The following is a 22048-nucleotide window of genomic DNA, read 5'->3' on the forward strand; positions in this document are numbered from 1 at the left end:
AAAACAACATTTTCTGAAAGCGCGCCCTCCACCTCTTCTGATAAAGGAGTTTTTCATCGAACAATCGATAAACCATCACGTCAATCACGGGTTGCCATGGTATCCTTTGACGTCATCCCTCCCGGCTTGTTATCACTAGTTACCACAGCCAGTAAAGTCACAATTGGCTATATCGTAATTCATGAAAATCAAAATGTTCCCTTTGGTCTTCATTTAAAGGTTAAGGCATAATGTTAGCAGTGTGGTTAAAGTTAGGGTTCAAATCAGATTTTAAGAAGATAACTTGTAGAAATAGGCGGGGATTAGCCATAATTATGACTTCGTGGATGTGGTAACTAGTGACGACCCCTCCCTGCTTGTGGGGTGTGATTGGAGGGAAACCCCGTGGATTACATTCAGACGGGTTGTGAGAGAATCAGCGGTGTAACGTAGCTAGCTAGCTAGACCGAGAACACCACTATCCCTTAGCACTCAGACGGGTTGTGAGAGAATCAGCGGTGTAACGTAGCTAGCTAGCTAGACCGAGAACACCACTATCCCTTAGCACTCAGACGGGTTGTGAGAGAATCAGCGGTGTAACGTAGCTAGCTAGCTAGACCGAGAACACCACTATCCCTTAGCACTCAGACGGGTTGTGAGAGAATCAGCGGTGTAACGTAGCTAGCTAGCTAGACCGAGAACACCACTATCCCTTAGCACTCAGACGGGTTGTGAGAGAATCAGCGGTGTAACGTAGCTAGCTAGCTAGACCGAGAACACCACTATCCCTTAGCACTCAGACGGGTTGTGAGAGAATCAGCGGTGTAACGTAGCTAGCTAGCTAGACCGAGAACACCACTATCCCTTAGCACTCAGGTAAGAGGCGGTTCTTCCTTACAGTAATGACAGATTCAGGTTTAGAAATGTTTTCTGTTGTGTGTTTAACGGGGCTTACTGGGGGAAAGTAGCGCGTAGTATGTGTAACGGTAGAGCTCCGGTTAGCCAGCTACTAAATGTTCGTTAGGAATATAACTAGCCGACCAAGAACAATAGCTAGCTGTTTTGTTTCTGGTTTTTTTTAGCGCTAGGCCAGCTTTTTGTACATCCTGTCATGTTTCGAGTTGGCTTCAATTAGTTAACCTTTTGAAGGCGTTTTTACCTAATGTGATAATCGACAACGCATGTTTTTTTACTTTATTTTAGTCATTTAGCAGACGCTCTTATCCAGAGCGACTTACAGTTAGTGAGTGCATACATTTTTCATACTGGACCCCCGTGGGAATCGAACCCACAACCCCGACGTTACAAGCGCCATGCTCTACCAACTGCTAGCTAATATATCGAATTTGGTTAGCAATAGCAGACATCTAGCAAGGTAACAAGCCAGGCTAGACCAACAGAGTTTATTCCAAATGGGCTTGGTCGGCACTAGTTCCGTAGTTAGCTCAAGTTAAACCGTCCTTGGACCCAGTATTCGCCATTTGCTGACACATAACAGTATTCGAAATGTAAAAAATGGGTAGTTGGAATAAATAGGAAAAATTCACGTCGGTTTTTGCGAAGGTTTCTAGCCGCCTAAATTAGTAGTTGGAGGCAGGTCACGACCTAGCTAACAAGTCAGTCACAGCCAACACTTTACTCGCATGGATAACTTATTTAGCGGCCTTGTTAGCTAGCTAACTCGTATAAATAAAGTAGCTAACTAATCTTGCTGTTTCTACCCTCTCATTTTGATCGATCGTAGCTAATGTTAACAAGCTATGTCACATGCACGTTTGATTGTGCGGAATGCCGGGTTCGCTAGTAATTTCCGGATGAGCAACAATAGTAAAACAGTTGTCATTTTAAGGCGGGGCGATAGCATTTCGCTCGTTATGCTCCCATTCGCGATTATAGTTAGCTCGGCGATGAATCAATCTCACGTTAAATCCATTGCACATTCAATGTAGCTAACTAAAAGTACATGAATTGTACAGTATGTAAATGCTAGCCAGCCCCGTCTGTTCTATGCTAATCATTACAACAGGTACAAATGGGTGTGGCATGGCAGGGAGTGAATGCACATCCGCGTTTTTCTTTACACGGTAGGAACCAGGCAGCCCAGCCCCAGGCTAGCGTGATTTCACTGGTGTGTATTGCATACCATCCACATTAAGTCTTTCCTGGATAATGTTTCCAGTGCGAAGGCTCCATGCATGTTAGCGGAAATCCACAGTGCATGTGTCGTGACCCCAAGCCACAGTACACCAGGCTAGTCTACATGTACATGCTGGAATGGAAAATCTGGGATTGATTGAGCATGGTAAGCATCAGTGCTGTCGGTAGACCCGTGGGCCGTTCTTCATGGTACCAGCGGATGTAGGTTATTGATTCATTCACACTAAAGAAGATGTTGTCGTCGGATACCCCCCCCCAGTGTAGTACTTCTCTCACTACTGTCTGTTTGGGTAGGCCCTGGTTTCTGCTCTGTGGACCATTTTGTTACATTGTGGATCAAAACGCACTTCACTTTAGTTTCTAAATTACTAGGAAGAAACTGTTCGCTACATTTACCAGAGTGATATTGTAACTTTTTCTGGTACTTGTTTTATTATCAGAAATGACCCTGAGCCTATGAGTTCTTACTTGAGCAAGACACTTAACACACAACTTGCTCTCCATCCAGGTGCGCTCCACTGCGGCTTGACCCTGTGTTCCCCTGTATTGTATCAAGTGTAGCAGCCTTCCAGCAACATGTCATGCCAACATTTCTCTCTCCTCTTCTGAGTAACCATGTCTTTTCTGTTGTCTGACAGTGTGTTATAACCCTGTTATTCCAAGATGTCCCTCTCCATGGCTGACATGTTTTCTTCTTCTCAGTCCCTAGTAACCATGGTTAACATGTCTTCTTCTCCCTCCTCAGTCCTGAGTAGCCATGGTTGACATGTCTTCTTCTCCCTCCTCAGTCCCTAGTAACCATGGTTGACATGTTTCTTCTTCTCCCTCCTCAGTCCCTAGTAACCATGGTTGACATGTTTCTTCTTCTCCCTCCTCAGTCCCTAGTAACCATGGTTGACATGTCTTCTTCTTCTCCCTCCTCAGTCCCTAGTAACCATGGTTGACATGTTTTCTTCTCCCTCCTCAGTCCCTAGTAACCATGGTTAACATGTCTTCTTCTCCCTCCTCAGTCCCTAGTAACCATGGTTGACATGTTTCTTCTTCTCCCTCCTCAGTCCCTAGTAACCATGGTTGACATGTTTTCTTCTCCCTCCTCAGTCCCTAGTAACCATGGTTGACATGTTTTCTTCTCCCTCCTCAGTCCCTAGTAACCATGGTTGACATGTTTCTTCTTCTCCCTCCTCAGTCCCTAGTAACCATGGTTGACATGTTTTCTTCTTCTCCCTCCTCAGTCCCTAGTAACCATGGTTGACATGTTTCTTCTTCTCCCTCCTCAGTCCCTAGTAACCATGGTTGACATGTCTTCTTCTTCTCCCTCCTCAGTCCCTAGTAACCATGGTTGACATGTTTTCTTCTCCCTCCTCAGTCCCTAGTAACCATGGTTGACATGTTTCTTCTTCTCCCTCCTCAGTCCTGAGTAGCCATGGTTGACATGTCTTCTTCTTCTCCCTCCTCAGTCCCTAGTAACCATGGTTGACATGTTTCTTCTTCTCCCTCCTCAGTCCTGAGTAGCCATGGTTGACATGTTTCTTCTTCTCCCTCCTCAGTCCCTAGTAACCATGGTTGACATGTTTCTTCTTCTCCCTCCTCAGTCCCTAGTAACCATGGTTGACATGTCTTCTTCTTCTCCCTCCTCAGTCCCTAGTAACCATGGTTGACATGTTTTCTTCTTCTCCCTCCTCAGTCCCTAGTAACCATGGTTGACATGTTTTTTTCTTCTCCCTCCTCAGTCCCTAGTAACCATGGTTGACATGTTTCTTCTTCTCCCTCCTCAGTCCCTAGTAACCATGGTTGACATGTTTTCTTCTTCTCCCTCCTCAGTCCCTAGTAACCATGGTTGACATGTTTTTTTCTTCTCCCTCCTCAGTCCCTAGTAACCATGGTTGACATGTTTTTTTCTTCTCCCTCCTCAGTCCCTAGTAACCATGGTTGACATGTCTTCTTCTTCTCCCTCCTCAGTCCTGAGTAGCCATGGTTGACAAGAGCGAGGTGGTTCAGAAGGAGCTGGTCCAGAAGGCCAAGTTGGCGGAGCAGGCCGAGCGCTACGATGACATGGCGGCCTCCATGAAGGCTGTAACGGAGGAGGGCACCCAGTTGTCCAACGAGGAGCGGAACCTCCTCTCCGTGGCCTATAAGAACGTGGTGGGGGCCCGGCGCTCCTCCTGGAGGGTGGTGTCCAGCATCGAGCAGAAGACTGAGGGTAGTGAGAAGAAGCAGGCCATGGCCAAGGAGTACAGAGAGAAGATAGAGAAGGAACTGAAGGAGATCTGTAATGATGTGCTGGTAAGACTACTGTCTGTCTCTGTGTGTGTGTCTCTATGAGACGCATAGTCTGTCTCTGTGTGGGGGTCTCTATGAGAGGCATAGTCTGTCTCTGTGTGGGGGTCTCTATGAGAAGCATAGTCTGTCTCTGTGTGGGGGTCTCTATGAGAAGCATAGTCTGTCTCTGTGTGTGGGTCTCTATGAGAGGCATAGTCTGTCTCTGTGTAGGGGTCTCTATGAGAAGCATAGTCTGTCTCTGTGTGTGTGTCTCTATGAGAAGCATAGTCTGTCTCTGTGTGGGGGTCTCTATGAGAGGCATAGTCTGTCTCTGTGTGGGGGTCTCTATGAGAAGCATAGTCTGTCTCTGTGTGGGGGTCTCTATGAGAAGCATAGTCTGTCTCTGTGTGGGGGTCTCTATGAGAAGCATAGTCTGTCTCTGTGTGGGGGTCTCTATGAGAAGCATAGTCTGTCTCTGTGTAGGGGTCTCTATGAGAAGCATAGTCTGTCTCTGTGTAGGGGTCTCTATGAGAAGCATAGTCTGTCTCTGTGTGGGGGTCTCTATGAGAAGCATAGTCTGTCTCTGTGTGTGGGTCTCTATGAGAGGCATAGTCTGTCTCTGTGTAGGGGTCTCTATGAGAAGCATAGTCTGTCTCTGTGTAGGGGTCTCTATGAGAAGCATAGTCTGTCTCTGTGTGGGGGTCTCTATGAGAGGCATAGTCTGTCTCTGTGTAGGGGTCTCTATGAGAAGCATAGTCTGTCTCTGTGTGTGGGGGTCTCTATGAGAGGCATAGTCTGTCTCTGTGTAGGGGTCTCTATGAGAAGCATAGTCTGTCTCTGTGTAGGGGTCTCTATGAGAAGCATAGTCTGTCTCTGTGTGGGGGGTCTCTATGAGAAGCATAGTCTGTCTCTGTGTAGGGGTCTCTATGAGAAGCATAGTCTGTCTCTGTGTGGGGGTCTCTATGAGAGGCATAGTCTGTCTCTGTGTGGGGGGTCTCTATGAGAGGCATAGTCTGTCTCTGTGTAGGGGTCTCTATGAGAAGCATAGTCTGTCTCTGTGTAGGGGTCTCTATGAGAAGCATAGTCTGTCTCTGTGTAGGGGTCTCTATGAGAAGCATAGTCTGTCTCTGTGTGGGGGTCTCTATGAGAGGCATAGTCTGTCTCTGTGTGGGGGTCTCTATGAGAGGCATAGTCTGTCTCTGTGTAGGGGTCTCTATGAGAAGCATAGTCTGTCTCTGTGTGTGTGTCTCTATGAGAAGCATAGTCTGTCTCTGTGTGGGGGTCTCTATGAGAGGCATAGTCTGTCTCTGTGTGGGGGTCTCTATGAGAGGCATAGTCTCTCTGTGTGGGGGTCTCTATGAGAAGCATAGTCTCTCTGTGTGGGGGTCTCTATGAGAAGCATAGTGTCTCTGTGTAGGGGTCTCTATGAGAAGCATAGTCTCTCTGTGTGGGGGTCTCCGGCCATTCGTGCTTTATGTCCTCTGATGCTACCTGTCTTTCACCCAGACCGTAGGAAGGAGGACTAGACTATAGTTTCTACAGCTACTAAATCCCAATCAGATATGATGCTAAGTGTTTTAGGTGGCTTGACCCATAGTGAGCTTTCATCCTTCAAAATGCCATATCATTTGCTATCCATCAACTGTCAATTTATTGAGGAGGTGCTACAACAGGGGGCTCTCCCCCAAACCTTGCCCCTCTCCTCCTGTAATGATTGAGGTTTTCCTGCCTGCGCCTGGCCCTGGTCCAGTTCTGTCAGCTGTCAGCCAGTACCCAGGACCTCATTCAGCTCATTATTCCATTCCTCATCTCTGTCCCGTTGTAGAGACACTCTGAGAGGGACAAGTGTCTCAGGTGAGAGAGAGAGACGTCCCCTGGGTGCATGTTTTGGTTGTTGCCCCTAGCAACACACAGCTGATTTAAATAACCAACTCATCATCAAGCTTTGATTATTTGAATCAGCTGTGTAGTGCTAGGGCAAAAACTAAAACGTGTACGGGGGGGGAGGGGGGCAGGACCGAGTTTGGGAAACCCTGTTCAAGAGGAGTCAGTCAAGTGGTTCAGTGCATTTCCCAGGATATTAGAATGTGTGGTACCAGTACACTACAGGAAGAAGCATTACCTTATAGTATTAATACAGGAAGAAACATTACCTTATAGTATTAATACAGGAAGAAGCATTACCTTATAGTATTAATACAGGAAAAAGCATTACCTCATAGTATTAATACAGGAAGAAGCATTACCTTATAGTATTAATACAGGAAGAAACATTACCTTATAGTATTAATACAGGAAGAAGCATTACCTCATAGTATTAATACAGGAAAAAGCATTACCTTATAGTATTAATACAGGAAGAAGCATTACCTCATAGCATTAATACAGGAAGAAGCATTACCTCATAGTATTAATACAGGAAGAAGCATTACCTCATAGTATTAATACAGGCAGAAGCATTACCTCATAGTATTAATACAGGCAGAAGCATTACCTCATAGTATTAATACAGGAAGAAGCATTACATTATAGTATTAATACAGGAAGAAGCATTACCTCATAGTATTAATACAGGAAGAAGCATTACCTCATAGTATTAATACAGGAAGAAGCATTACCTTATAGTATTAATACAGGAAGAATCATTACATTATAGTATTAATACAGGAAGAAGCATTACCTCATAGTATTAATACAGGCAGAAGCATTACCTCATAGTATTAATACAGGAAGAAGCATTACCTCATAGTATTAATACAGGCAGAAGCATTACCTTATAGTATTAATACAGGCAGAAGCATTACCTTATAGTATTAATAGAGGAAGAAGCATTACCTTATAGTATTAATACAGGAAGAAGCATTACCTCATAGTATTAATACAGGAAGAAGCATTACCTTATCGCATTAATACAGGAAGAAGCATTACCTCATAGTATTAATACAGGAAGAAGCATTACCTCATAGTATTAATACAGGAAGAAGCATTACCTCATAGTATTAATACAGGAAGAAGCATTACCTCGTAGTATTAATACAGGAAGAAGCATTACCTCGTAGTATTAATACAGGAAGAAGCATTACCTTATAGTATTAATACAGGAAGAAGCATTACCTCATAGTATTAATACAGGAAGACGCATTACCTCATAGTATTAATACAGGAAGAAGCATTACCTCATAGTATTAATACAGGAAGAAGCATTACCTTATAGTATTAATACAGGAAGAAGCATTGCCTTGTAGTATTAATACAGGGAGAAGCATTACCTTGTAGTATTAATACAGGAAGAAGCATTACCTCATAGTATTAATACAGGAAGAAGCATTACCTCATAGTATTAATACAGGAAGAAGCATTACCTCATAGTATTAATACAGGAAGAAGAATTACCTCATAGTATTAATACAGGAAGAAGCATCACATCATAGTATTAATACAGGAAGAAGCATTATCTTATAGTATTAATACAGGAAGAAGCATTACCTCATAGTATTAATACAGGAAGAAGCATTACCTCATAGTATTAATACAGGAAGAAGCATTACCTCATAGTATTAATACAGGAAGAAGCATCACATCATAGTATTAATACAGGAAGAAGCATTATCTTATAGTATTAATACAGGAAGAAGCATTACCTCATAGTATTAATACAAGAAGAAGCATTACCTTATAGTATTAATACAGGCAGAAGCATTACCTTATAGTATTAATACAGGAAGAAGCATTACCTCATAGTATTAATACAGGAAGAAGCATTACCTTATAGTATTAATACAGGTTGAAGCATTACCTTATAGTATTAATACAGAAAATGTAATACTCATAATAAATAATAATATATTACATTTCTTTAGCGCTTTTAATCATCTCAAACATCATGAGTATCCTAACTATAGTGAGATCAGCCAATAGAGGCCAAGTCTTCTGAGTACATGCATCCTCCAAAGATGGAGGGGATACTTCATGGCTGATCAGAGGAAGGTGGTCAGGGAGATGGTTGATGAAGAGTCTGATGATGATCATGTAGAGGGCTACATCCCTACGGTGAAGCATGGTGGTGGCAGCATCATGCTCTGGGGATGTTTTTCAGCGTCAGGGACTGGGAGACTAGTCAGGATCGAGGGAAAGATGAACGGAGCAAAGTACAGAGAGATCCTTGATGAAAACCTGCTCCAGAGCGCTCAGGTCCTCAGACTGGGGCAAAGGTTCACCTTCCAACAGGACAATGACCCTAAGCACACAGCCAAGACAACGCAGGAGTGGTTTCGGGACAAGTCTCTGTCCTTAAGTGGCCCAGCCAGAGCCCAGATTTGAACACAATCTAACATCTCTGGAGAGACCTGAAAATAGCTGTGCAGCGACGCTCCCCATCCAACCTGACAGAGCTTGAGAGGATCTGCAGAGAAGAATGGGAGAAACTCCCCAAATACAGGTGTGCCAAGCTTGTAGCGTCATACCCAAGAAGACTCGAGGCTGTAATCGCTGCCAAAGGTGCTTCAACAAAGTATTGAGTAAAGGGTCTGAGTACTTATGTAAACATAATATTTCAGTTATTTAAATTTTTTATACATTTACAAACATTTCTATACACCTGTTTTTGCATTGTCATTATGGGGTATTGTGTATAGCTTGATCAGGGGGAAAAAGCAATTTAATCAATTTTTGAGTACGCTGTAATGTAACAATGTGGAAAAAGTCAAGGGGTCTGAATACACTGTATGTAGAATATTGGCCTGTTGGAAACTACAACTCTACTACATCACACGGCTGGAAACTACAACTTTCTACTACATCACACGGCTGGAAACTACAACTTTCTACTACATCACACGGCTGGAAACTACAACTCTCTACTACATCACACGGCTGGAAACTACAACTTTCTACTACATCACACGGCTGGAAACTACAACTCTCTACTACATCACACGGCTTGAAACTACAACTCTCTACTACATCACACGGCTGGAAACTACAACTCTCTACTACATCACACGGCTGGAAACTAAAACTCTCTACTACATCACACGGCTGGAAACTACAACTCCCTACTACATCACACGGCTGGAAACTACAACTCTCTACTACATCACACGGCTGGAAACTACAACTCTCTACTACATCACACGGCTGGAAACTACAACTCTCTACTACATTACACGGCTGGAAACTACAACTCCCTACTACATCACACGGCTGGAAACTACAACTCTCTACTACATCACACGGCTGGAAACTAAAACTCTCTACTACATCACACGGCTGGAAACTACAACTCTCTACTACATCACACGGCTGGAAACTACAACTCTCTACTACATCACACGGCTGGAAACTACAACTCTCTACTACATCACACGGCTGGAAACTACAACTCTCTACTACATCACACGGCTGGAAACTACAACTCTCTACTACATCACACGGCTGGAAACTACAACTCCCTACTACATCACACGGCTTGATCTGATTTTATCTCTAGAGAAACTGGTTCTGGGGTCTGGACCTGCCAGTACAACCAGAGAGACACGTTGATGGTAGTCAGCAGAGGTGCAAATGAGTGTGCTGTGCTGTAGACTAGAGCTAACCGAGCTCACTGAGCCAGTAACACTGGAGAGGAGAGGCTGTGCTGTAGACTAGAGCTAACCAAGCTCACTGAGCCAGTAACACTGGAGAGGAGAGGAGGAGAGAGGCAGGTCACTGGGACATCAGTCTCCCCTCTCCTCTCTTACCCACTCGGTGGTCCCTGATGAGGGAATATTCCAATTCTTGACCATTATGATTGGAAGCAAGTCATTGATTGTTTCCTGTCTGAATGAGCCAGCCTTCAGAGCCAAACCATCGACGTTGTCCGTCTTTGTACTATTGGTCACCTTACCCAGGGCTGGTACTAACAATTCCCATGGAAATAACTCAGTGTGGTGGTTATTTGCATATTTCTAACAAACTCTCTTCTGTCTCTCTCTCTCTCTCTACAGGGTCTTCTGGACAAGTTCCTCATCCCCAATGCTACTCCAGCCGAGAGCAAAGTCTTCTATCTGAAAATGAAAGGAGATTACTACCGCTACTTAGCCGAGGTGGCTGTTGGCGAGGAGAAGGCCGGTAAGCCCTGTGATAAGTCCCCTTTTGTGCTCGCCAACCAGGTGTGTGTGTGTGTGTTTTGGAACATGTAGTCAGGTGTGTAATCCACACCTCTAGAGGTACACGGGACCAGGACCGGATCCTGTTAACTAGGCAGGACCGGATCCTGTTAACTAGGCAGGACCGGATCCTGTTAACTAGGCAGGACCGGATCCTGTTAACTAGGCAGGACCGGATCCTGTTAACTAGGCAGGACCGGATCCTGTTAACTAGGCAGGACCGGATCCTGTTAACTAGGCACTACAGCAGGGGTTCCTAAACTTTTTTGGCCTGCAACCCCATTTTGATATCAACCTTTTTTTGCGACCCCGCCATCTAAAAAAACAAGTAGCGTAATGGACAGCCAATGTCTACTATTTTATTTGGTTCTATGACAGTCGGTTACAAATCAGTCTGACCGTACTTTAGACAGTTTCAGTCTGAAGGAAGAATGGTTTGAAGTGACTGAAATGCATTGAAGTGACTGAAATAATTTTGTATGATCTTCTGTCTAGAAAATAACAATCATTGTTCTTTTTCCCCCCAGTCTGATTTAGTGCCTGGTCCTGTCCACTCTCAAGTCCTGTGCGGCTTGTGGGCGTTGTAGAGGGAAACATTCTGAGAGTCTTATCTTTCAGTGATGGGTCATAATATTTTCTAGCTTAAACCGTTCAAAAGATGGAGCCAAATTTGTAGGAAGAAAACAGAAGCATAAACTCTGTTTATTACAACCGCATCTAGCAGCTAGCTGAGGTTACTGACATAACCCTGGTTCTATGTACCAAGGCCATTTGTTTCTGTTTTTATCGCGATCTCATTTTCAAATCACAGCTAGCGGTGTGGTTCAGAGGGCTGGTAACAGCTAGCGGTGTGGTTCAGAGGGCTGGTAACAGCTAGCGGTGTGGTTCAGAGGGCTGGTAACAGCTAGCGGTGGGGTTCAGAGGGCTGGTAACAGCTAGCGGTGTGGTTCAGAGGGCTGGTAACAGCTAGCGGTGTGGTTCAGAGGGCTGGTAACAGCTAGCGGTGGGGTTCAGAGGGCTGGTAACAGCTAGCGGTGTGGTTCAGAGGGCTGGTAACAGCTAGCGGTGGGGTTCAGAGGGCTGGTAACAGCTAGCGGTGGGGTTCAGAGGGCTGGTAACAGCTAGCGGTGTGGTTCAGAGGGCTGGTAACAGCTAGCGGAGTGGTTCAGAGGGCTGGTAACAGCTAGCGGTGTGGTTCAGAGGGCTGGTAACAGCTAGCGGTGTGGTTCAGAGGGCTGGTAACAGCTAGCGGTGTGGTTCAGAGGGCTGGTAACAGCTAGCGGTGTGGTTCAGAGGGCTGGTAACAGCTAGCGGTGTGGTTCAGAGGGCTGGTAACAGCTAGCGGTGTGGTTCAGAGGGCTGGTAACAGCTAGCGGTGTGGTTCAGAGGGCTGGTAACAGCTAGCGGTGTGGTTCAGAGGGCTGGTAACAGCTAGCGGTGTGGTTCAGAGGGCTGGTAACAGCTAGCGGTGTGGTTCAGAGGGCTGGTAACAGCTAGCGGTGTGGTTCAGAGGGCTGGTAACAGCTAGCGGTGTGGTTCAGAGGGCTGGTAACAGCTAGCGGTGTGGTTCAGAGGGCTGGTAACAGCTAGCGGTGTGGTTCAGAGGGCTGGTAACAGCTAGCGGTGTGGTTCAGAGGGCTGGTAACAGCTAGCGGTGTGGTTCAGAGGGCTGGTAACAGCTAGCGGTGTGGTTCAGAGGGCTGGTAACAGCTAGCGGTGTGGTTCAGAGGGCTGGTGTCAGCTAGCGGTGTGGTTCTGTTACCCCTGCCTCACACTGTGATATGGCTCCAGAAAACACACGAAATGACAGTGGAAGCTTTTCTGCTGGATCTGTGGATGTCTTAATTGATGTAATCCAAAAGATGCCATAACTTCTTCACCACAGTATAAAGAGTAGCCGAGTCTACACAGGATTGAGTTGAGGAGGAGCATAGGGGTTGTTGGTGTATACAGGAAGTCTGTCTGGAGGCGCAGTGGTCTAAGGCACTGCATCGCAGTGCTAGCTGTGCCACTAGAGATCCTGGTTGGAATCCAGGCTCTGTTGTAGCCGGCCGCGACCGGGAGACCCATGGGGGCGGCGCACAATTGGCCCAGCGTCGTCCAGGGTAGGGGAGGGAATGGCCGGCAGGGATTTGGCTCAGTTGGTAGAGCATGGCGTTTTGCAACGCCAAGGTTGTGGGTTCGTTTCCCACGGGGGGCCAGTATAAAAAAATTAATAATGTATGCACTCACTAACTGTAAGTCGCTCTGGATAAGAGCGTCTGCTAAATGACTAACATGTAAATGGAGGCCTGTACTGTAGTAGGGCTGGGCAGTAGACCATCTTTTATTTTATACCAATATTGATGCATGGACCGGTTTGGGTTATTACTTTACCTTCTAGAACGCTATTTCAATGTTTGGTTTGTTAAATGTGATCTGCATCTCCAGCGCGTGTAATGTCCGTTTTTATAGTTTACTCTGTTTGCTACTGGAGTAATCTTTCTCCCTCCCCTCCTGGTGCATGCTGCTAACCACACCAAGCCCTGCCCCCTGACACACCAAGCCCTGCCCCCTGTCACACCAAGCCCTGCCCCCTGACACACCAAGCCCTGCCCCCTGTCACACCAAGCCCTGCCCCCTGTCACACCAAGCCCTGCCCCTGTCACACCAAGCCCTGCCCCCTGTCACACCAAGCCCTGCCCCCTGTCACACCAAGCCCTGCCCCCCTGTCGCACCAAGCCCTGCCCCCTGACACACCAAGCCCTGCCCCTGACACACCAAGCCCTGCCCCTGACACACCAAGCCCTGCCCCCTGTCACACCAAGCCCTGCCCCCTGACACACCAAGCCCTGCCCCCTGTCACACCAAGCCCTGCCCCCTGTCACACCAAGCCCTGCCCCCTGTCACACCAAGCCCTGCCCCCTGTCACACCAAGCCCTGCCCCCTGTCACACCAAGCCCTGCCCCCTGTCACACCAAGCCCTGCCCCCTGTCACACCAAGCCCTGCCCCCTGTCACACCAAGCCCTGCCCCCTGTCACACCAAGCCCTGCCCCCTGTCACACCAAGCCCTGCCCCCTGTCACACCAAGCCCTGCCCCCTGTCACACCAAGCCCTGCCCCCTGTCACACCAAGCCCTGCCCCCTGTCACACCAAGCCCTGCCCCTGTCACACCAAGCCCTGCCCCCTGTCACACCAAGCCCTGCCCCCTGTCACACCAAGCCCTGCCCCTGTCGCACCAAGCCCTGCCCCCCTGTCGCACCAAGCCCTGCCCCCTGTCGCACCAAGCCCTGCCCCCTGTCGCACCAAGCCCTGCCCCCTGTCGCACCAAGCCCTGCCCCTGTCGCACCAAGCCCTGCCCCCTGTCGCACCAAGCCCTGCCCCCTGTCACACCAAGCCCTGCCCCCTGTCGCACCAAGCCCTGCCCCCTGTCGCACCAAGCCCTGCCCCCTGTCGCACCAAGCCCTGCCCCCTGTCGCACCAAGCCCTGCCCCCTGTCACACCAAGCCCTGCCCCCTGTCACACCAAGCCCTGCCCCCTGTCACTCCAAGCCCTGCCCCCTGTCACACCAAGCCCTGCCCCCTGTCACACCAAGCCCTGCCCCCTGTCACACCAAGCCCTGCCCCCTGTCGCACCAAGCCCTGCCCTCTGTCACATCAAGCTACTAGAGAGAGATGGTAGCAGACACTACCAGAGAGAGAGATGGTAGCAGACACTACCAGAGAGAGAGATGGTAGCAGACACTACCAGAGAGAGAGATGGTAGCAGACACTACCAGAGAGAGAGATGGTAGCACACACTACCAGAGAGAGATGGTAGCAGACACTACCAGAGAGAGAGATGGTAGCAGACACTACCAGAGAGAGAGATGGTAGCAGACACTACCAGAGAGAGAGATGGTAGCAGACACTACCAGAGAGAGAGATGGTAGCAGACACTACCAGAGAGAGAGATGGTAGCAGACACTACCAGAGAGAGAGATGGTAGCAGACACTACCAGAGAGAGATGGTAGCAGACACTACCAGAGAGAGAGATGGTAGCAGACACTACCAGAGAGAGAGATGGTAGCAGACACTACCAGAGAGAGAGAGATGGTAGCAGACACTACCAGAGAGAGAGAGATGGTAGCAGACACTACCAGAGAGAGAGAGATGGTAGCAGACACTACCAGAGAGAGAGAGATGGTAGCAGACACTACCAGAGAGAGAGATGGTAGCAGACACTACCAGAGAGAGAGATGGTAGCAGACACTACCAGAGAGAGGGGGAGAGAAGGGCGTGACCTGTTAGCTTTGTGTTGCAGCTGCAGCAGGAGAGCTGTGTCCTGGTTGATCCAGGATGGCTGTCTGCTCTGATCCAGGGCTTTAGGTCTTCTATAAACATTACTACATGGTGTGCCACACCCAAGAACATAGGGCTGACTCACTGACTGTACTGCTACGTAGGGTACCACACCCATGAAACTGACCTCATTCGGCCCACTCGTACATAGTCCTAGTGTTATTCATAGGAGTCATAGTTTGTGGACAGCCAGATATTCTGAATGAAGGGCACGCTGAGGCTAGTTCTAGTCACTGAAGGAAGCTGTGAGGGAGGCTAGTAGAGGCTAGTTCTAGTGACTGGAGGAAGCTGTGAGGGAGGCCAGTAGAGGCTAGTTCTAGTCACTGAAGGAAGCTGTGAGGGAGGCTAGTAGAGGCTAGTTCTAGTGACTGGAGGAAGCTGTGAGGGAGGCCAGTAGAGGCTAGTTCTAGTGACTGGAGGAAGCTGTGAGGGAGGCTAGTTCTAGTGACTGGAGGAAGCTGTGAGGGAGGCCAGTAGAGGCTAGTTCTAGTGACTGGAGGAAGCTGTGAGGGAGGCCAGTAGAGGCTAGTTCTAGTGACTGGAGGAAGCTGTGAGGGAGGCTAGTAGAGGCTAGTTCTAGTGACTGGAGGAAGCTGTGAGGGAGGCCAGTAGAGGCTAGTTCTAGTGACTGGAGGAAGCTGTGAGGGAGGCTAGTTCTAGTGACTGGAGGAAGCTGTGAGGGAGGCCAGTAGAGGCTAGTTCTAGTGACTGGAGGAAGCTGTGAGGGAGGCCAGTAGAGGCTAGTTCTAGTGACTGGAGGAAGCTGTGAGGGAGGCCAGTAGAGGCTAGTTCTAGTGACTGGAGGAAGCTGTGAGGGAGGCTAGTTCTAGTGACTGGAGGAAGCTGTGAGGGAGGCTAGTAGAGGCTAGTTCTAGTGACTGGAGGAAGCTGTGAGGGAGGCTAGTTCTAGTGACTGGAGGAAGCTGTGAGGGAGGCCAGTAGAGGCTAGTTCTAGTGACTGAAGGAAGCTGTGAGGGAGGCTAGTAGAGGCTAGTTCTAGTGACTGGAGGAAGCTGTGAGGGAGGCCAGTAGAGGCTAGTTCTAGTGACTGGAGGAAGCTGTGAGGGAGGCCAGTAGAGGCTAGTTCTAGTCACTGGAGGAAGCTGTGAGGGAGGCTAGTAGAGGCTAGTTCTAGTGACTGGAGGAAGCTGTGAGGGAGGCTAGTAGAGGCTAGTTCTAGTGACTGGAGGAAGCTGTGAGGGAGGCTAGTTCTAGTGACTGGAGGAAGCTGTGAGGGAGGCTAGTAGAGGCTAGTTCTAGTGACTGGAGGAAGCTGTGAGGGAGGCCAGTAGAGGCTAGTTCTAGTGACTGGAGGAAGCTGTGAGGGGAGGCCAGTAGAGGCTAGTTCTAGTCACTGGAGGAAGCTGTGAGGGAGGCTAGTAGAGGCTAGTTCTAGTGACTGGAGGAAGCTGTGAGGGAGGCTAGTAGAGGCTAGTTCTAGTGACTGGAGGAAGCTGTGAGGGAGGCCAGTAGAGGCTAGTTCTAGTGACTGGAGGAAGCTGTGAGGGAGGCCAGTAGAGGCTAGTTCTAGTGACTGGAGGAAGCTGTGAGGGAGGCCAGTAGAGGCTAGTTCTAGTCACTGGAGGAAGCTGTGAGGGAGGCTAGGAGAGGCTAGTTCTAGTGACTGAAGGAAGCTGTGAGGGAGGCCAGTAGAGGCTAGTTCTAGTGACTGGAGGAAGCTGTGAGGGAGGCTAGTAGAGGCTAGTTCTAGTCACTGGAGGAAGCTGTGAGGGAGGCCAGTAGAGGCTAGTTCTAGTCACTGGAGGAAGTTGTGAGGGAGGCCAGTAGAGGCTAGTTCTAGTGACTGGAGGAAGCTGTGAGGGAGGCCAGTAGAGGCTAGTTCTAGTGACTGGAGGAAGCTGTGAGGGAGGCTAGTTCTAGTGACTGGAGGAAGCTGTGAGGGAGGCCAGTAGAGGCTAGTTCTAGTGACTGGAGGAAGCTGTGAGGGAGGCTAGTAGAGGCTAGTTCTAGTGACTGAAGGAAGCTGTGAGGGAGGCTAGTAGAGGCTAGTTCTAGTGACTGGAGGAAGCTGAGAGGGAGGCCAGTAGAGGCTAGTTCTAGTCACTGGAGGAAGCTGTGAGGGAGGCCAGTAGAGGCTAGTTCTAGTGACTGGAGGAAGCTGAGAGGGAGGCCAGTAGAGGCTAGTTCTAGTGACTGGAGGAAGCTGTGAGGGAGGCCAGTAGAGGCTAGTTCTAGTCACTGGAGGAAGCTGTGAGGGAGGCTAGTAGAGGCTAGTTCTAGTGACTGGAGGAAGCTGTGAGGGAGGCCAGTAGAGGCTAGTTCTAGTCACTGGAGGAAGCTGTGAGGGAGGCTAGTAGAGGCTAGTTCTAGTGACTGGAGGAAGCTGTGAGGGAGGCCAGTAGAGGCTAGTTCTAGTCACTGGAGGAAGCTGTGAGGGAGGCCAGTAGAGGCTAGTTCTAGTGACTGGAGGAAGCTGTGAGGGAGGCCAGTAGAGGCTAGTTCTAGTGACTGGAGGAAGCTGTGAGGGAGGCTAGTTCTAGTGACTGGAGGAAGCTGTGAGGGAGGCTAGTTCTAGTGACTGGAGGAAGCTGTGAGGGAGGCCAGTAGAGGCTAGTTCTAGTGACTGGAGGAAGCTGTGAGGGAGGCTAGTAGAGGCTAGTTCTAGTGACTGGAGGAAGCTGTGAGGGGAGGCTAGTAGAGGCTAGTTCTAGTGACTGGAGGAAGCTGTGAGGGAGGCTAGTAGAGGCTAGTTCTAGTGACTGGAGGAAGCTGAGAGGGAGGCCAGTAGAGGCTAGTTCTAGTGACTGGAGGAAGCTGTGAGGGAGGCCAGTAGAGGCTAGTTCTAGTCACTGGAGGAAGCTGTGAGGGATGTTAGTAGAGGCTAGTTCTAGTGACTGGAGGAAGCTGTGAGGGAGGCCAGTAGAGGCTAGTTCTAGTCACTGGAGGAAGCTGTGAGGGAGGCTAGTAGAGGCTAGTTCTAGTGACTGGAGGAAGCTGTGAGGGAGGCTAGTAGAGGCTAGTTCTAGTGACTGGAGGAAGCTGTGAGGGAGGCTAGTAGAGGCTAGTTCTAGTGACTGGAGGAAGCTGTGAGGGAGGCTAGTTCTAGTGACTGGAGGAAGCTGTGAGGGAGGCCAGTAGAGGCTAGTTCTAGTGACTGGAGGAAGCTGTGAGGGAGGCTAGTAGAGGCTAGTTCTAGTGACTGAAGGAAGCTGTGAGGGAGGCTAGTAGAGGCTAGTTCTAGTGACTGGAGGAAGCTGAGAGGGAGGCCAGTAGAGGCTAGTTCTAGTCACTGGAGGAAGCTGTGAGGGAGGCCAGTAGAGGCTAGTTCTAGTCACTGGAGGAAGCTGTGAGGGAGGCCAGTAGAGGCTAGTCAGAGAGAGAATGTGTGAACAGGAAGTTACAGCAGGGCTGTGAGGGAGGCTAGTAGAGGCTAGTCAGAGAGAGAATGTGTGAACAGGAAGTTACAGCAGGGCGCAGTTCCTCTTAGTGTCAGTCTGTTGTGTTGCACAGAGGAAGACTTAATCTAGTCTACACACCTCTCTGTTACTGGCAGAGGAAATAGACCAACTTAATGCTCCTCATAGACCCAAGGCCCAAGGCCCCGCACACCATACCACTACAAGGCCCCGCATGCCCTCACCACTACAAGGCCCCGCACGCCCTCACCACTACAAGGCCCCGGTACACCCTCACCACTACAAGGCCCCGGTACACCCTCACCACTACAAGGCCCCGCACGCCCTCACCACTACAAGGCCCCGTACGCCCTCACCACTACAAGGCCCCGGTACACCCTGACCACTACAAGGCCCCGCACGCCCTCACCACTACAAGGCCCACGTACACCCTCACCACTACAAGGCCCCGTACACCCTCACCACTACAAGGCCCCGTACACCCTCACCACTACAAGGCCCCGTACGCCCTCACCACTACAAGGCCCTGTACACCCTCACCACTACAAGGCCCCGTACGCCCTCATCACTACAAGGCCCCGTACGCCCTCACCACTACAAGGCCCCGTACGCCCTCACCACTACAAGGCCCCGTACGCCCTCACCACTACAAGGCCCCGTACGCCCTCACCACTACAAGGCCCCGTACGCCCTCACCACTACAAGGCCCCGGTACACCCCTCACCACTACAAGGCCCCGGTACACCCCTCACCACTACAAGGCCCCGGTACACCCCTCACCACTACAAGGCCCCGTACGCCCTCACCACTACAATGCCCCGGTACACCCCTCACCACTACAAGGCCCCGTACACCCCTCACCACTACAAGGCCCCGGTACACCCTCACCACTACAAGGCCCCGGTACACCCCTCACCACTACAAGGCCCCGATACGCCCTCACCACTACAAGGCCCCGCACACCCTCACCACTACAAGGCCCCGCACACCCTCACCACTACAAGGCCCCGGTACGCCCCTCACCACTACAAGGCCCCGCACGCCCTCACCACTACAAGGCCCACGTATGCCCTCACCACTACAAGGCCCCGCACGCCCTCACCACTACAAGGCCCCGGTACACCCTCACCACTACAAGGCCCCGTACGCCCTCACCACTACAAGGCCCCGTACGCCCTCACCACTACAAGGCCCCGGTACGCCCTCACCACTACAAGGCCCCGTACGCCCTCACCACTACAAGGCCCCGGTACACCCCTCACCACTACAAGGCCCCGGTACACCCCTCACCACTACAAGGCCCCGGTACACCCTCACCACTACAAGGCCCCGGTATACCCTCACCACTACAAGGCCCCGGTACACCCTCACCACTACAAGGCCCCGGTACACCCTCACCACTACAAGGCCCCGTAAGCCCTCACCACTACAAGGCCCCGGTACACCCTCACCACTACAACCATTGTGATACTGTTATCACTTTGACTCATTGTCTACAACCGATACTTCCAGACCACAACATGCCTAGATTTGGTTGCTCTTAGTTTTTCAAGTTGTATTTTTTGGGTTTAGTATTTCTGATCTTAAAGACAGAACACTGTCTGAATAAAGTTATTCAGGAAAATTACAATTGATGTTATCCTCTTAAAGAGATGTATTTGTTTAAAGTAGTATATTTTGAATCTCTCTCTCCTCCCTCCAGCCATCATCGGTAACTCCCAGGAGGCCTATAAGGATGCGTTTGAGATCAGTAAGAACGACATGCAGCCCACCCACCCTATTCGTCTGGGTCTGGCTCTCAACTTCTCCGTCTTCTATTACGAGATCCTCAACTCCCCTGAGCAGGCCTGCAAACTGGCCAAGACGGTATGTGGCCGGTTGATGAAGGGTTGACAGTCCTGTAGGGCAGTGAGTCTCAACTGGTGGGTCGCAGGACGTTTTTCAAAGGGTCCTGGGTGTCTGGGGAACGTGACTGAAGTGACCTCGTGAAATGTGGGTCCTTTCGACAAAACCAGTTGAGATTCACTGCCGTAGGGTCTTTATACATAAGACGGCTTGCTTGGATAACGTCATATCTACTCTGTTTATCTATCCTGATTACCTAGTCCCATTTACCCCTACCTACATGTACATATTACCTCCACTAGCTGGTACCCCTGCACAGTGACTCTGTACTGCTACTCCTTGTATATAGCCTCATTATTGTTATGTTATTGTCTTTAGTATTTCCTTTTTTATTTGGCAACTTTTTCTTACTTTTTAACTCTGCGTTGTTGGTTAAGGGCTTGTTAGTAAGCATTTCACGGTAAAGTGTACACCTGTTGTATTCGGCGCATGTGACCGCTGCGGCCGCTGATTGGCTGAATACCCAGGGCGTGATTTGGTTGGTAATGCTGAATGATTATCCAACATCTCAGTAAATTTTAGTTTTTTTTAAACAATTCATTGACCCGACATAGGTTCAATTATTTGACTTCCATTCATTTTTTTTCCTTCTTCTGTAAACTCAGTGCGCAGAGATATATCAGATCCAGCCTGAACTGTGTGATGTTGTAGTTTCCAACAGGCCCAATATTCTACATAGTTTAGCGCATAAAACGTGGTAATTAACTACAGTGACCATAATCCATTGCGCATCTATACTGAACAAAAATATAAACGCAACATGTAAAGTGTTGGTCCCATGTTTCATGAGCTGAAATAAAAGATCACAGAAATTTTCCATACGCAAAAAAAAAACATTTCTCTCAAATTTGGTGCACAAATTTGTTTACATCCCTGTTAGTGAGCATTTCTCCTTTGCCAAGATAATCCATCCACCTGACAGGTGTGGCATATCAAGAAGCTGATTAAACTGCATGATCATTACACAGGTGCACCTTGTGCTGGGGACAATAAAAGGCCACTCTAAAATGTGCAGTTTTGTCACACAACACAATGCCACAGATGTCTCAAGATTTGTGGGAGCGTGCAATTGGCATGCTTACTGCAGGAATGTCCACCAGAGCTGTTCCCAGAGAATTGAATGTTCATTTCTCTACCATAAGCCGCCTCCAACGTCATTTATTAATTGTTTTATTCTGTGCTACATCATTCTAACCAAATAATCAAAACCAAAATAAAAAATGTGATTGATCTTTTGATTTTAAACCTAATCCTAACCTTAAACACACTGGAAACCTTATTTCTAACCTTAAATTTAGACCAAAAAGCTCATTTTGTTTTCAGTGATTTTTTTTTTTTAAACGATCGAGCCAATTTTGACATTGTGGCTGTGGTAACTAGTGGAAACCAGGGAGAACGCAACAAGCTTTCAGATACAATAAGTGAAAACATGATCTAGCTGGGGATGGCTAGCTAACATAATGTCACAAAGCATGATGCGCTAGCCAGGTAACTTTCATAACTTCATATTTCTGAGTTAGTCAGATATTAGTTAAGACTTGAAATTGGCATGGGAGCTAACTAGCTAGCAAGGCGCTAGCAAGCTACCAGCTAGCTATAGCTAACTCGCTGCTTATCAAAGGTAGATAACTGGTTAATTTGAGCAAGAAAATTCACCAACATTTTTCTTAATATTTCTCAAAATGACTGCAGCTGGCTAATTTAATTTGATGCACCCGGTTTTCTGCTGTTCTATTCCACGTCTCCTGCAGTAGAATCTGATGAACAATGTGGGGGAAATGCTTTTTGCCAGAGTTGAGATGCAAAAGGTTCTAGCTAGTGTGTCCCTCTGTCCTTCGTGTTTTAATGTCACGTGCACAAGTACAGCGAAAAAGGCCTTTTCTTGCAAGCTCCAAACCCAACAA

At 48.7% G+C, this 22048-nt stretch overlaps 1 protein-coding gene across 3 annotated transcripts in view; it reads left to right on the forward strand.

Annotated features, from left to right (window-relative positions):
- Window positions 1-371: 371 nt before the first annotated feature.
- LOC121555775 (14-3-3 protein beta/alpha-A) overlaps window positions 372-22048 on the forward strand; it is a 27222-nt gene continuing 5545 nt past the window's right edge. For all 3 annotated transcript variants that reach the window (XR_005997995.2, XR_006658406.1, XM_041869613.2), the window contains exons 1-4: window positions 372-855; window positions 4096-4419; window positions 10380-10503; window positions 19942-20105. Coding sequence is in view for 1 of the 3 variants with exons in the window: in XM_041869613.2 (XP_041725547.1) it covers window positions 4108-4419; window positions 10380-10503; window positions 19942-20105 (600 nt within the window). In the remaining 2 variants the exon portion in view is untranslated. The remainder of the gene's footprint in view (window positions 856-4095; window positions 4420-10379; window positions 10504-19941; window positions 20106-22048) is intronic.

Source organism: Coregonus clupeaformis, unplaced genomic scaffold (genome assembly GCF_020615455.1).
Source record: "Coregonus clupeaformis isolate EN_2021a unplaced genomic scaffold, ASM2061545v1 scaf0200, whole genome shotgun sequence".
Taxonomy (NCBI): Eukaryota; Metazoa; Chordata; class Actinopteri; order Salmoniformes; family Salmonidae; genus Coregonus; species Coregonus clupeaformis.